The sequence below is a fragment of the Emys orbicularis genome, chromosome 2 (genome assembly GCF_028017835.1).
Source record: "Emys orbicularis isolate rEmyOrb1 chromosome 2, rEmyOrb1.hap1, whole genome shotgun sequence".
Lineage (NCBI taxonomy): Eukaryota > Metazoa > Chordata > Testudines > Emydidae > Emys > Emys orbicularis.
The window spans coordinates 192,045,803-192,059,390 of NC_088684.1; the positions used below are offsets into that span (position 1 = coordinate 192,045,803).

Genomic DNA, 13,588 nt, shown 5'->3' on the forward strand with positions numbered 1-13,588 from the left:
TACTCAATTTGAATTTTAAACTGAAACCATTTCAAGTAGAGAATTTAGGAGGCATGTTCTATGTTTGGGCACCTCGAAGGCAATGGAGTTTAGTTTCAAGTATTTCCATATTTGGCGCAGCAACCCCATACCATTTAAAAATCAGTCCCTTTTTTCAGAGCAATACCATTTTTACAAGATACAAAACAGTGCCTTGAAATGTTTTGCACTATCATTCTTTCCAAATTGTGTATCCTAAAATCCAAAACTGTTGCAGAAATTTAGATAAATAAAATAATAGCCCTGATACATTAAATATAGTTTTGCTTCCAGATGCGGGTTTACTCGCAGGTTCAGTTCTAAAGTAGAATTACAATAAAATGTATAACCAAATTGTTACTAATATACAGTAGCCCTGTCTCTAATGTATTTGGACACAAAGTTAATAGACATACACACACTCACCTCATTTCTGCAATTATATCCTTATGTAAGTTTTTTAATAAGACAAACATTTTGTTGCTATAATGTCCTCCAGAAGATGAAAAGATTATCTGTAAAAACTCTTTTATCATCTCCATTGTCCTGCTTTGGAATGAGGCAATCTCTTTTCCATAATTTTCATATTGTGCATCATCAAAAAACAAATCAATGAAGTCCATTAGCTGAAGGTCTGTATCATTTAAGTCCAGTACCTCTTCTTTAGTAGTGAGGTCAGAGAGCATGTTAAGCAGACTGTTCTGTAAAATCATGTGAGCAACATGAACATTATTCAGCTTTTCCCCACTAAGAAGATCAGCAACAAATGATATATCAATGTGATCTTCTTTAGAGCCATTTGTGAAGAGCTCCAAAAATTCAATGATACCTTTGATAATCAGTACTATGTCATCAGACGACTTTTCATTGGCCATAAGGACAACTAGTGCATTTATTATTCTAGAGAAATTTTTATTAGTGTACTCGTGTAGCCAGTCTCTTGCAACTTCTTGAAAGTCCTCAAAGCTTCTTAGTAGAGTTTCTAAAGATGATGAATTAAACTGCTTTAATAAACTAGCAAGTGCCAATGAAGAATTTTTTCTGGCTGCTGCACTTAGTAATTGAACTTCTTTGTCTATCACAGAAAGTAAGTTTGGAACACTAAAATTGACTAATAAATCTTGTATGCCTCTCTCTGTATCAAGCCAAAGGGCCTCAAAGTTACCAATCAAACTACTGTTTCTACTCAAAGCTGATAATGCCATAAGCACCATGTAAGTTTGGTTTCCAACAGGAGACAGTGTCAGCAAAGGCTGGACTGCAGAAAGAAAAGATAAGACATCTTCATTATCCAGCACTCCGGAAATTTCATTGGCCATACTTTTTAAATGAGTAAGAAGAGCCTTTGGAACAGACATTCCTGTGCTTCTATCCAATTTTAGGGCATGATACGGATCTGCTAACTGTTCAAAAATAGCTTTGGCCATTGCCATCTCTGTTGATGTCATGTGGTTTAGTGTTTCTATGAGCTGTAAAGCAGCTTGTCTCTTCGGTGTGGAAGAGCAATAGACTGAGATGGTACTACTATTTCCAAAAGCCATAACATATACTGATAGCTTATTCCAAAACCCCAGAAGCTGTTTCAGAGCCAAACTATTTATGTTGTGGATCTCAGAAAGCTTCAGAAGAATGGAGTTCCACTCTTTGAACTGATGAAAGAAGCAAGTCACTTTGTAAGTGATCTCCCTCAGATAATCTTCATTAGAACATAGGTCATGTCCCCCTGGAGTTGTCAGCTTGAACTGCTCAAGTACGTCAGCAATCGTGTTGTAAATAGATGAAAAATTTGTGTGTGCATTTAAGTTACAAGTCCTTAAAGCTGGGTCATTCTGAGGTGTTGCCGTTGTGAGGTTCCAGCAGATAACTGCAGTCAGACAACCCAAAGCCCTTGCAGATTCCTCAGGCATATCAGTTACTACTTCCAGTAACTCTAGAAGGCTATCTACTTTATTGGATAAATCTTCCTTGGTACATATTGACATGTTTGCTTCCTGAGTTGATGTGAAAGTGTACACTTCAATTAGGGCATCAGTGATGTTTTTGTGAGCCAATCGCTGTATAAGACTAACACCATCAGGAAGAATGTAAAGCACCTGTAATATATCATCAAGCTCAGTCTCTTTAAATAATTGAGTGATTTGCCATAAGTTGGTCAAGTTCCAAGAATATGAATTGTTCTCAAAGGAATCTACCCAGCCTGTCAACTTGTCCAGAACAGAATTCTCAATGTACACAGTTTTGACATTTTTAAAGAAATTATGCAGGCTTTTACTGACTTGTTTGAGTTGATCTATTAAGAATTCTAGATCTGCATTCTCAATGTTTTTCACCAAAGTTGCCATATGCTTTGGAAATCCTTTATCACCTGATCGTATCGGAAAATTGGTAAGGTTATGAGACTTTAAGATGTTTAGTGCCTTCCTTACTAGTTCCACCTTGAGGTCTGCTGCTTTCATCCATGTATGCAGAGTTATATTTTGCAAACTTTGCATATTATGAGGCAAGTTTGACATAAAGTAGCTAATCACATGTTGCAAGGACTTCTTTAGCAAGCTCATAATTTTGTCTTGTGGAAGAGCTTCAAATGCATTTAGGAGATTTACAGTGTCCAGAAGAGATGAGCTGTTTTGTAGGGTTTCAGAAGTTATATTCTTCAGAAAAATTTGAATTCCTCTCAAAAGTGCTACTGAAGGAGGCTGAAGACTCTGAGGCAAATTAGGGACTTCACTTGAATTCTTGGTGGCTCCAGTGATTAATTTAATGAAATACATCTGTTCTGAGTCAGATGTATATGGTGAGAATCTCATTAAGTCTTTGACAATTGACCGAATTTGGCCCCTTGACGCATTCAATAGAGTAAAGATAAAGTCACGGGTCTGTCCATCATCTTTTTCAGAAAACGTAGGAAGAACTTTTAAAATTTTTGCTAGAATGCTGAAATAAACATCTGCACAATGTGCATCAGAACCATTTAGTAAGCATGGAGGTTCTCTGAGGTTAAAAGTCATGTTAACAATATCCAGGGTATTCTTTAAGCTAGTATCAGTCTCATTAATGCTTCCCAGAGATGTCAACAAAAATAAAACACGTTTTGCATTCTCAAGGTGGGAATACGTGATGTATTTCTCATTGAGGCTACTGATAATATGCATCCATCTATTACAACCCTCTAGTACATTCACTATATTATCCGAGATTAGAAGAGGATTAAGATGAGACAGAACACTTATCTGTGAAACATTTTTCTCCTTCAAAATATCTTCCAAAACTAACTTGGTAACATTCTGGAAAATCATCACACAAGACAATAGATCTTGATCTCGGGATATATTTTTAAGGAATCCAGCTGTCTCTCTTAGGTCAGTGAGAACAGTTCCAAATTCTTCCATAGAAAGTGTTAGAATATCTGAAAGTGAATGCCCAATGAAATCTACATGTGTATCTCTATATTCCACTTTAGAACTCAATGGAAGGAAAACATCAAACCAAGAATCCAAAAACTCCCTGCTAACGTTAACCTTCAATAGAGATTTCTGCAATTTGACAGTCACATTTTCCATTGTTTGAAAAGCTTCCTCTAAACTCTCTCTTTTAATTGAGCTGAGAGCATCAATTACATTGCTAAGTTTACTTATGAGACCACTTAGAGTCTCAAAGTCTTTCCATTCATTTAAGTTATAAGCTTCTGTTATTATTTTCAGTAGATGTATTGCTGATATAGTTTCAGGATTGATTGTAAATGTTGTATTGCACAGTTCAGCATGGGTTAAATTTTCGAGGCCTTCAGAAAGGTGGTTCAGGCCATTCCGAAGATAACTGAAAAAATTTAAATCCAACCTTAGTATTTCAGACATTTCTTCCAAAATCTCTGTCCACATCTGAAGCCAGGTAGCAGTGCAATGCATGGCAAAAGGCACATTTACCTCACTTTTAAAGTTTGATGTATTTGACAGAACTCTGACCAATGGGAGTACAAGTGAGTTAAGAACATCTCCTGTTTGCCTCACAGAAGGAATGCTAGGCGTATACCAATCAGCACATTCATTATTTAACAAGCTTTCTGCAGAGATGTCAAAAAGTTGTTTCAAATACTGAAAGGCAGTTGTATGAAGCTCTGTGTCTGTAAATATAGTTTTAAGGCTCCCCAGAGTACTGTATACCACTTCTATCTCTTGTTTCCCTTTCTGTGCTAGGGACTGGGCCTGGAGCGCTACGTAGTTGTAAACTGTTGCTAACTTTTCACAGAGAGGTTTCTGGGTGAGACCCTGGAGGAGATGTATAGCTTCAGACAGAAAGTGAAAAACCTCACTCATGTTTTGGAAATCATGTTGAATTGGAGTAGATGAAATGTCTTCTGAGATCTTCTGGAAGAATGTTAGCACAGAATTATTACTCTGGATACTTAACTGATCAATGTTTTGGTAGACAAAGAAAAGCATTTGAATAAGTGAGGCTGCATTACTGTCCCCTACCTCTGGGATGCTTTGGTAGAAATCAGACACAATTTCCCCTACATCTTGTACTTTGGATACAGAAGTTGTATTTGAGACTAGAACAGAAGAGACATTTCTCATAGCATGAATGGTGCTGAGAGCGGTAGTGAAATGTTCTTGAGTCAACACTCCAACCTCATAGAGATTCCTTATGAATTTTTCACTGAAGTTGTTTACATAATCTATGTCAAGAAAACTCAATTCAGGCCATTCTGTAAGAATTTTCTGGAAGAATTGCAAACTTTTATTAAGGACTTTTTGATTTTCCTGAAGAGAAGATATTATAATTTTAGATAAGAACATCTGCAGCATCTCTATTGCTTCCACTGGAGTTCTATGGTCACGTTGATCCAAGAACTTTTTTACTACTTGCCAAAATACTTCCAGCTGCTCACTCTGCCAGAGCCTTGCAAGAAGTTGATAATTCTCTAGTAGTTCATTATTGAGTTCAGAAAATATATGAACATCTGTAGCATCTGCCTTCATATTGGCAGAACTGTTAAGCCACATAATTGCATTATTCAAGGCTATTTCTGTTAGGGACTGTAAGTCTTGGAGGCTTGAAGAGGCTGAAGAACCAGGCATCAACATTTCTTGTATGAATTCTGTGAGTTGTAGAATGAAGACCGAATCCGACCCTTCAAGAACCTGTATGTTCTTTTCCCTCTTCAAAAGCTCTTTGACAGATGTCAAGATCCTGTAACATTAATTGAAATTTTTTTCAAATTAGTCACCTATTGGAAAGTTACATCGCAAACCAGTTTAATGTAATGGTTGATCATACATTTACTAGAACATAGCTATATTTACATCTTAAAATTGTGTTTGTAAAGTGTATTTCATATAGACAAAGCACATTTTGCGCAATAGTGAAACAATTAAAAACACCAGAATTGTAATACATTAACTGACAATCGCATGCTATTTTAAAAAGCATGAAAAAAACAGTGATTAGAAAGTCACGACACATAAGTCCTCTAAATACAGTTGAGGCTAGGTAGCTGTGTTAAGAGCACCTACTTCTACTGGCAAAGTTGGCAGAGTCAAACATCTGCAGTTCAAGGAATTTGTATATTCTGCTGATGAAGCCAGCAAAGCCTTGAAGCTCTATAGACTGATTAGCTTGATATCAAGGACCTTACAATTACAAAAGGTAGAAAAATGTGTTTTATTTTCCACACTTTTTGAAGAAAGTGAAAGTTTTCAAGGTTTTTGCCAAAAACCAAAAAGCCAAAAATCTTCTCCCTCCTCTGCCTCCCCCCCGCAAACAACTGAAAGCCAATAAATGTTTGGTTTTAGGTTTTTCAACAAAATCTTGGAAAACATCCATTTTGTCAAAGCCATTTTTCAATGAAAATATGTTTTGACTATATATATATATATATATATATATATATAAAAACCAGTTCTCCTTACAAGGTTGGTTTAAAAGAGCTAAGGTTTGGACTCAACAATCAAGGAATGTTGGGATCAGAGGGCCTCAAGACATGGAGCTCCAACTCAGGAAACTTATAAATTCCGTGAACAGAGCCAATAGAAATTATATGGTTTCCATACCAACAGAGTAGCTACACCACACCAGGCACCAGTTTCTAGGTACTGTCTTACTGCCACAATCCCCATTTCTCACCTTGCTTTACTGACATTTTTATCCAGCTGGACAAGTGCATTTGTTCCTGTGTGGCTGATTATGTGACCTGATCGTGCTCCCAATAAATTCAATGGCAAAACTCTCTCATTGTCTTCAATGGGAGCAGAATTCAGCCCTATTGCTATGCATCTAACAAAACAGACCATGTATCATCACTTTTAAGCAAACTCCTCATTCAAATCATTAGGGAGTCCTCCTTAACCACCAAGGGTACAATACAGGCCATGGGATGAGCAATGTGGTTCAGTCGTGGAAGCAGCCTTAAATTCTAGAATTTACATACTACTGAGTGCTCATCCTCTTTTGCACTTATGCTAATTCTTTCTATTCCACAGATTAAGAAATAAATCAACATTTAGCAGCCATACAGAGCAAGAAAACTGCATAATGTGAAACTAGGTTCACAGACTGTGGAACATAATTTAGCTAATGCTTATCTATGCCCCTTAATTACTATGACGAGGTTTACAGACACCACCAGGCAGGTCATTTAAAATTTACTTTTCACAATTAAGTGTGCCATTAATGTATTTAGAATCACAGAAATGCACTGGCTGCCCTGAATCAGCTCCCTGATGGAAATGCTATGTAACAGTGTTGATTAAATGGATTCTACTGTATTGTTCAAGTAGACATTATAGCCCTGACAATAATGCAAGCAACTTAGTGGAGGGCGATGGGGGGGGGGGAGGGGAGAGAGACTCCAATATAATAGTACATTAGAGTCTTCCAAGAGCCTATTACACTGGTTACCTGTGGTAATACGCAGGCTGCAGAGAGCTGTTCTATTAAAGCTTTTGAATAAGGGCCACAAATATATAACCTTCTGTGATCCTACATAGGATAGTATTTCTTACTGGTCACATGTAGAAATGCTAACCATCTCCTTAAGATGAGAAAAATAATCTAATTTAACATTACAAAATATCTAAAATACAGGGGAAAAAACCCAACATGCTGTTCTGGAAAACAGTTGAGGGAAGCATTGAAATTGAATTAGTTTAACTTACCTAGACCATGAAATGAATGGGGAATTCGTTAAGTTTTGCAGAAATGCTATGTAACTATCAATGATGGCCTTCAGATTGAGCTTTTGTCCAGAACAAAGAGATGCTTCAGTATCATCTGCAGAGAAAATACATTTTATAATTTAAAATGAGATGTATCATGCATTGTCTTGGCAATATACGACTAGATGCAGGCTGTCATGGAACAGAGAGAAGCAAAGTGAACTCTGTTCAATAGGGGCCCTATCCAAATCCCACTGAAGTAATTGAAAAGATTCTCACTGAGTTCAGCAGTTAGATCAGAAGAGAAGAGGATTACAGCTACATTCTGTGATACTCCTACAGAAATCCAGAAATTACATTCTTTAAAGAAGAAAAAATATGAAACTTTTAATAAGGGCAATTTGATACCAAGCAGTATTGAATGGTTTAAAGGACTGCGATAGAGAGTCAATAAATATCAGACCTGCATAAAACATACCAGTGATAGCCATCACAGAAAGAAATGAAGATATATTTTGAATTAAATACCAAGTGCAAAGCTACTGTAAAATGAAGATTGATTTTTTTTATAGAAATATGTCTTGAATGTCTCCCACCAGCCAGGGGAAAGGAATTCAGCACAGCAGTAACCTTTCATTTCTTAGCACTTTAAAAAAAAATACCATCATGAAATTCACAAGCATGCCCTGGTTATCCTGTAGTGCACCACAGCTTCCACAACTCTGAATTCCATGCAATCAATTATCTTGCTTTGTGGGTTTTTCCTCAGCTAGCAGTTTAACCACTGCCAGTTCATATCATAAGGAGGATTTTTTTTAAAAATCCAATCATTTAATACTTATTTTGGGGTCAAATTCTCTCAACAGCCTGTTTAGCGGCAGGGTATTCAGTGCTTATTTCTAACCTCTGTTTTTGTTAGAGCTTTGCAGTTCAATTGAGAGACACTGATTGAGAACTATTTTGAAAATGTGTCAATGGGCTGAGCAAACAGTGTCTTTCAAAATGTGTGCCAACATGGATGGTGAATTGAGGTGAAGGAACAATGGGGTGGGGGAACTGAAGGAAGCAGGTGCCTGATATTAGAGTGCTTGGCACTATCCTGAGCACTTTCAAAATCCAACCCTGGAAATGCTGCAGATCTAACTGCTTTACTGAAAATAGTAACTAAAGCATTCACAGGATGGGTCAGACTCAGAAAGAGATTTCCTGCCCAACAAAAATTTTCAAAAATTTCAAAATGCTTTTCTGCTCCACACCAAGACAAAACCAAGACCTACTGGGAAAAAAAATAATTATGACAAACAAGGGAAGCACTCCCACCCCAGAACTGCCAAGAGCCAACTGATCAAGTTGGATGTGGGAAGGAGACCCAAGTTCAAGTCCTACCTGCTTCAGAACAGGAACTTGGAACCTGGGTCTCACCCATCCCAGGTGAGTGCCCTGGGCTACTGGCTATTCTGAGATCTCAGTCTCCCTCTGACCAGAAATTCCATTCAGGTATTGAGAAACCTTCCTGAAGGTATCGCCGAATCAGTATATTACGACAAAAAACTGTTTTGTTGAAAGATTCCCACACAGCTTTAAATCACCCCTGATCTACACTGAGGTAAGAGAGTGCAGAATCAGATCCTGTATGTTCTGGGTTTTTCCTCAGCTAGCAGTTTAACCACTGCTTTAATCATAAGAGTGACAGCTTTCTTGAAAATAGAAATGTACCCGTAATGAAACTGCCCGTTTCTTTTTGGAATACTGTACTGTGAGAAGCATACAGAACCATTAGAAGCAAAGAATTTGTTGTGGCAATAACTAGTTTTTACTTACTTGAGTGACCTCTGGTGAAACCTTCTTCCTTGTTCACATATTGAGCTATCTCACATGTTCTCCTAACAAATGTAGTTAAGTCCTTCCAATACGGGTCTTCCTCAAAAGCAAACCATATTTCTTCAAGTGTATGAATAACCCTGAAATGATCAAGGACCCAGAAGGCAGATATACCATGATCAGAATGTTGATTTTCTGAAGTAAAATCACTGGGATCAGCACACATGGTTCTGCTGTACGGTTAGAGCTAAATCCTGCTGTTTTACTTGTACTAGCTGTCCTACTGACTTCAGAGCAACTATGACAGGAGTCAGGCAAGCAGAGCTCATGACCAGCTCCTGCTCCCACTGGCATCAAGGGCAAAACTCCCATTGATGTCCGTGTGAGCAGAACTGGGAGGCTGGTCCTTAGTGCCACACAAGTTGTTGATCGGATGGAAAAAGCACAATGAATTCAAGAAATACTAACAACTAGTTTATCTCAAAACGTGGCAGTCTAAAACTGTTCCAATCTGGGAGGGAAGTGCATCTTCCTGATTATAAATATCTACTTTGTATTAATCATCCACCACTTTGTCATTAAAAAAAGAGAAACTATAGCCAACATCCCTGTGTGTCCTGCATAAAAACAGCACTTTGTAGAGCCAACTGAGGTGGCATATGGGTCCTCTCTCTCTCTTTGTTACGCTCTATTGCCAGGGTCATGCTGTAATTATCTGTGAGGCTGGTGCTCAAATGAGAGAAGCAAACAAAACACCCCAGTCAATTTCTAATTCATTTAGAAACATGTAGGGGGAGAAAAATCAATTTTCTGACAAATGGAAAAGGACAAAAATGAGACAGTAATAAATTATCTAATATCTAAAGGCTAGTACAAACAATGGGCTTGTTCCTGCTGCCATTTAAATCAATGGGCTTTCTGGCAGTGACGTCAATGGAATTAGGTTTGGGCCTAATGGAGACTTAAAAAATAAACCAAGCTTCTCTATAGAACAGTTTGATGCTGCAAATACTTATGCACAGCAGTATCTTCATGCACAAGTGTAATCCCATCAATGGATGGGATGTTACATTCTTAAGTATTTGTAGGACTATGCTCTAAGAAAATACCTCTCAGTATCCATGTAGTATACATTAAGTAACAGAGGGTCCTGTGGCACCTTTAAGACTAACAGAAGTATTGGGAGCATAAGCTTTCGTGGGTAAGAACCTCACTTCTTCAGATGCAAGTAATGGAAATCCCCATTGGAAAGGGATTTCCATTACTTGCATCTGAAGAAGTGAGGTTCTTACCCACGAAAGCTTATGCTCCCAATACTTCTGTTAGTCTTAAAGGTGCCACAGGACCCTCTGTTACTTTTTACAGATTCAAACTAACACGGCTACCCCTCTGATACTTGACACCATGTAGTATACATGTAACTGTATTTTAACAATGTTAGGCCTAGATTTAACTTTTGAGAGGAAATATAAAATCACTTCATATTTAAGCAAGTTTTCTTGATACAGGGCTGGATTCTGATCTCATTTACACTGATTCCACATTGGTGTAACTCCACTGAGGTCAACGGAGTTTCTCCCCAATTTAGATTAATGGGAGAGAGAATACAATCAGGCCCTTTGTATATAAAAAAAAAAAAGTATGAGTGATTACAATGAGTGGAGTAGCTGCTCCTGACAAGAGCGGAAGTAGACATCCTCCCCAGATAGAGTCTTTGTGCTCAGCAACTGATTAATTTTACAGTAAGCAGCACTATTTTCAGTGAGCTGCTGTTCTATTTCTTGCCATCCCAAATATTCTTCCATTATTGAATCTGGCAGGCTCTGTTCTCCACGAAGTACTTTCTGCAAAAGTAGGACCTTTGAAAATAAAGAAAGCAATAGTTTGTAACCAGTAAGCTATTAAAGGGGAAGATGCTTTTTTGAGACTTGGGCCCTGTCTCGTACACTAATGTATCTTCATTGACTTCAGTAGAACTATTCCCAGTTTATATAGGTGTAGGTGAGATTGAGAGATGAGAATCAGGTCCTCAGTCTGTTCTCCTTCTGGATGTCCTGGCAAGGTGGCTCATCCAAATTGTCCCAGGCACACAAGATACACACAGGGGTTGTATGCGTATTACCACAATAATATTATAAATAGTTTAATTTATTGAAAGTACTTTCCTACTCCAAGCCATTCTGACAGTATAAAACCAAGTAAACCGAGGATGCACTTCAGGTCTTAAATTAAAAAAAGAAGAAAAAGATATTCATAAATACTTACAGACTCCTTTACTGACTGGATTTGGTTGCTTAATTTGAAAGTCTCATTTGGATAGTTGTGGTGGCACAGGAACCCTGCTAAAATGTCTCTGACTTTTAAGTCCTGTGGAAGCTGAACAGCCTTCTCAAACATGGTGAGCAGATCCTGGCATGTACAGGACATGTTACTCATCAAGATCTAAAATGCAATTAACACAAGTCCTGTGAAAATGAAATAAGTGTAACGAGGTTGATTTAATTCAACCCTAGCCATACCACTCCATGACTATAACATCTAAAATAAAAACAAAACTAAACTAAGGCCAACAAACAGAATGGTGAACTACTTATTTTAGCAAGCACGATCTATACCAGGAACAAAAAGGAACCATTTTTAACCTGTGGATTGTATGCACATTGTTTAAAGACTATGAATAAGTAATGTCTTACCTGTTTTAACTCCAAAAAGAGTGTTTCAATGTCTAGATGCATGAGCCCATCTCTTTTAATAAAGGGTTTCATTTTTTCCAGATTATGTACAATTTCTGTAAGACATGTATACATTTTTTTCAGGAAAAGGAAATATTTATCCCTGTGACTCAGAATGTGCAGTTCTTGGATGTGCTATAAAAGAGACAAACCTACCTTCTGGAATATGAATGAAACATGGCATAATGAAATTGTAATACCCCTATTAATGTAATAATGTAAGTATAATACCCCTATGTAGGGCCCAGTTATGTGTATTGATAGGGAAAGCACAAGAAGCCTTTGCAGAAGGTGTATACAACTGCACTCTTTGCACTCACAGAAAGAAAGGACTCTTGGTTAGCATCCACACCAAGCATTTTGGGAGGGAATGAGTCCAAGGCTCTGCTTCCTGTGTGTCTTAAATCCAGCCAGCACTGCTGCCTATGTGTGGCTGGAACACATACCCAGCACCTCTATGGCATGGTAGACATGCTCTCCTGGAGCTCTCGGAGACATTGTGCAATGCCTGCTAGGGTGGCGAAGCTCCCAAGCCTCTATGCTAGTTGCAACACTGGATCTGTACTACCCAAGGGTCCTCCAACATTCAGTGATCCTCCTGGGGCCAGCTGCTCTGGCTTCCAGACCTCTTTATACTACTGGAGCTTTACAAAGTGACCCCAATACAGCCAAAAACTGGGACCTGAATGTCCATATTACACAGTGCAGTAGGCCACAAAAAGCAGTTGCATTCAGATTCCATTCCCTGCAGTTCTCTTCTCTGACACAAGTTACATTGGTACAGCTCCACTGACTTAAATAGAGTTCCCGGTGATTTATACTGGTGCAAGAGGAGCATTGGACTGTCTGACAACTTCTTTGATTATGAATATTGCGTACAGGGGAAGATGCATTACTGATGGGCATTTAGCCACCAAGCTTTCATGAAATATTAGTTCCCTAAGCACCTCTTAGAGCTGTGCCCTTACCATGTGTTCTTCTCAAAGAAGCGACAGCCTTTCCTGCACCTTAGAGAAGTTAATTCTCCAAATCCTCAAATGGTATAAACAACATAGCTCTATCAATATCAGTGCAGCTACACCAATTTACATCGGGATCTGGCCTAAAATATTTCAAATTAATGCACCTGAAAAAAAAAAAAGACTACAGGCATGACCCTGAATTTCTTGGAGGCTTGGGGTTCACAAGTCAGTCAGGACTATTACTACAACTATCAGTTGTTTTTATTATCATAGCGCCTACGAACCTGAGTCAACTATGACATAGACATAGAATATCAGGGTTGGAAGGGAACTCAGGAGGTCATCTAGTCCAACCCCCTGCTCAAAGCAGGACCAATCTCCAGACAGATTTTTGCCCCAGATCCCTAAATGGTCCCCTCAAGGATTGAACTCATAACCCAGGACAAGAACCCTATTGTGCTGGGTGTACAATACAGAACAAAAAAAGACTGTTCCTGTCCTAAAGAATTTATATTCACAGCTTGCAATAGCCAATTAGCAATTGTTTTAAATTAGTTTATGGCCCTAATCCTGATATTACTTACAATACATCCGTTTTACACCGGTTTCCCTCCACTGACTTCAGTGGAGTTATCCTGATTGATAGTGGTGTAACTGAATTTAGAAATATAAAGTGCCTGATTCTGAATTAAATTTTGTGTCTTAAAATTGTGCTTCTACTTTGAAAAGTGATTATGTAAAGAAAGCATTTTTTTCCTCGCCAGGTCTGCTCCCTGTTGTGTGCTCAGAGTCACGTTGCCTGTCTTTAGTGGCTAAAATACATTTTCACTGCTTTTTTCCCCCCACAGAGCCAACCGAGCTAAGCTGACTTGGATTATACTTTTTTCTTGTGCATGAGCAA

At 38.2% G+C, this 13,588-nt stretch overlaps 1 protein-coding gene across 1 annotated transcript in view; it reads right to left on the reverse strand.

Annotated features, from left to right (window-relative positions):
* Positions 1-13,588, reverse strand: part of ABCA13 (ATP binding cassette subfamily A member 13) — a 300,907-nt gene that overhangs the window by 219,234 nt on the left and 68,085 nt on the right. The window contains exons 12-18 of the mRNA XM_065398392.1: positions 11,687-11,781; positions 11,259-11,435; positions 10,647-10,852; positions 8,994-9,133; positions 7,173-7,287; positions 6,142-6,291; positions 445-5,208 (exon numbers count right to left, since the gene is read on the reverse strand). Coding sequence (XP_065254464.1) covers positions 445-5,208; positions 6,142-6,291; positions 7,173-7,287; positions 8,994-9,133; positions 10,647-10,852; positions 11,259-11,435; positions 11,687-11,781 — 5,647 coding nt within the window. The remainder of the gene's footprint in view (positions 1-444; positions 5,209-6,141; positions 6,292-7,172; positions 7,288-8,993; positions 9,134-10,646; positions 10,853-11,258; positions 11,436-11,686; positions 11,782-13,588) is intronic.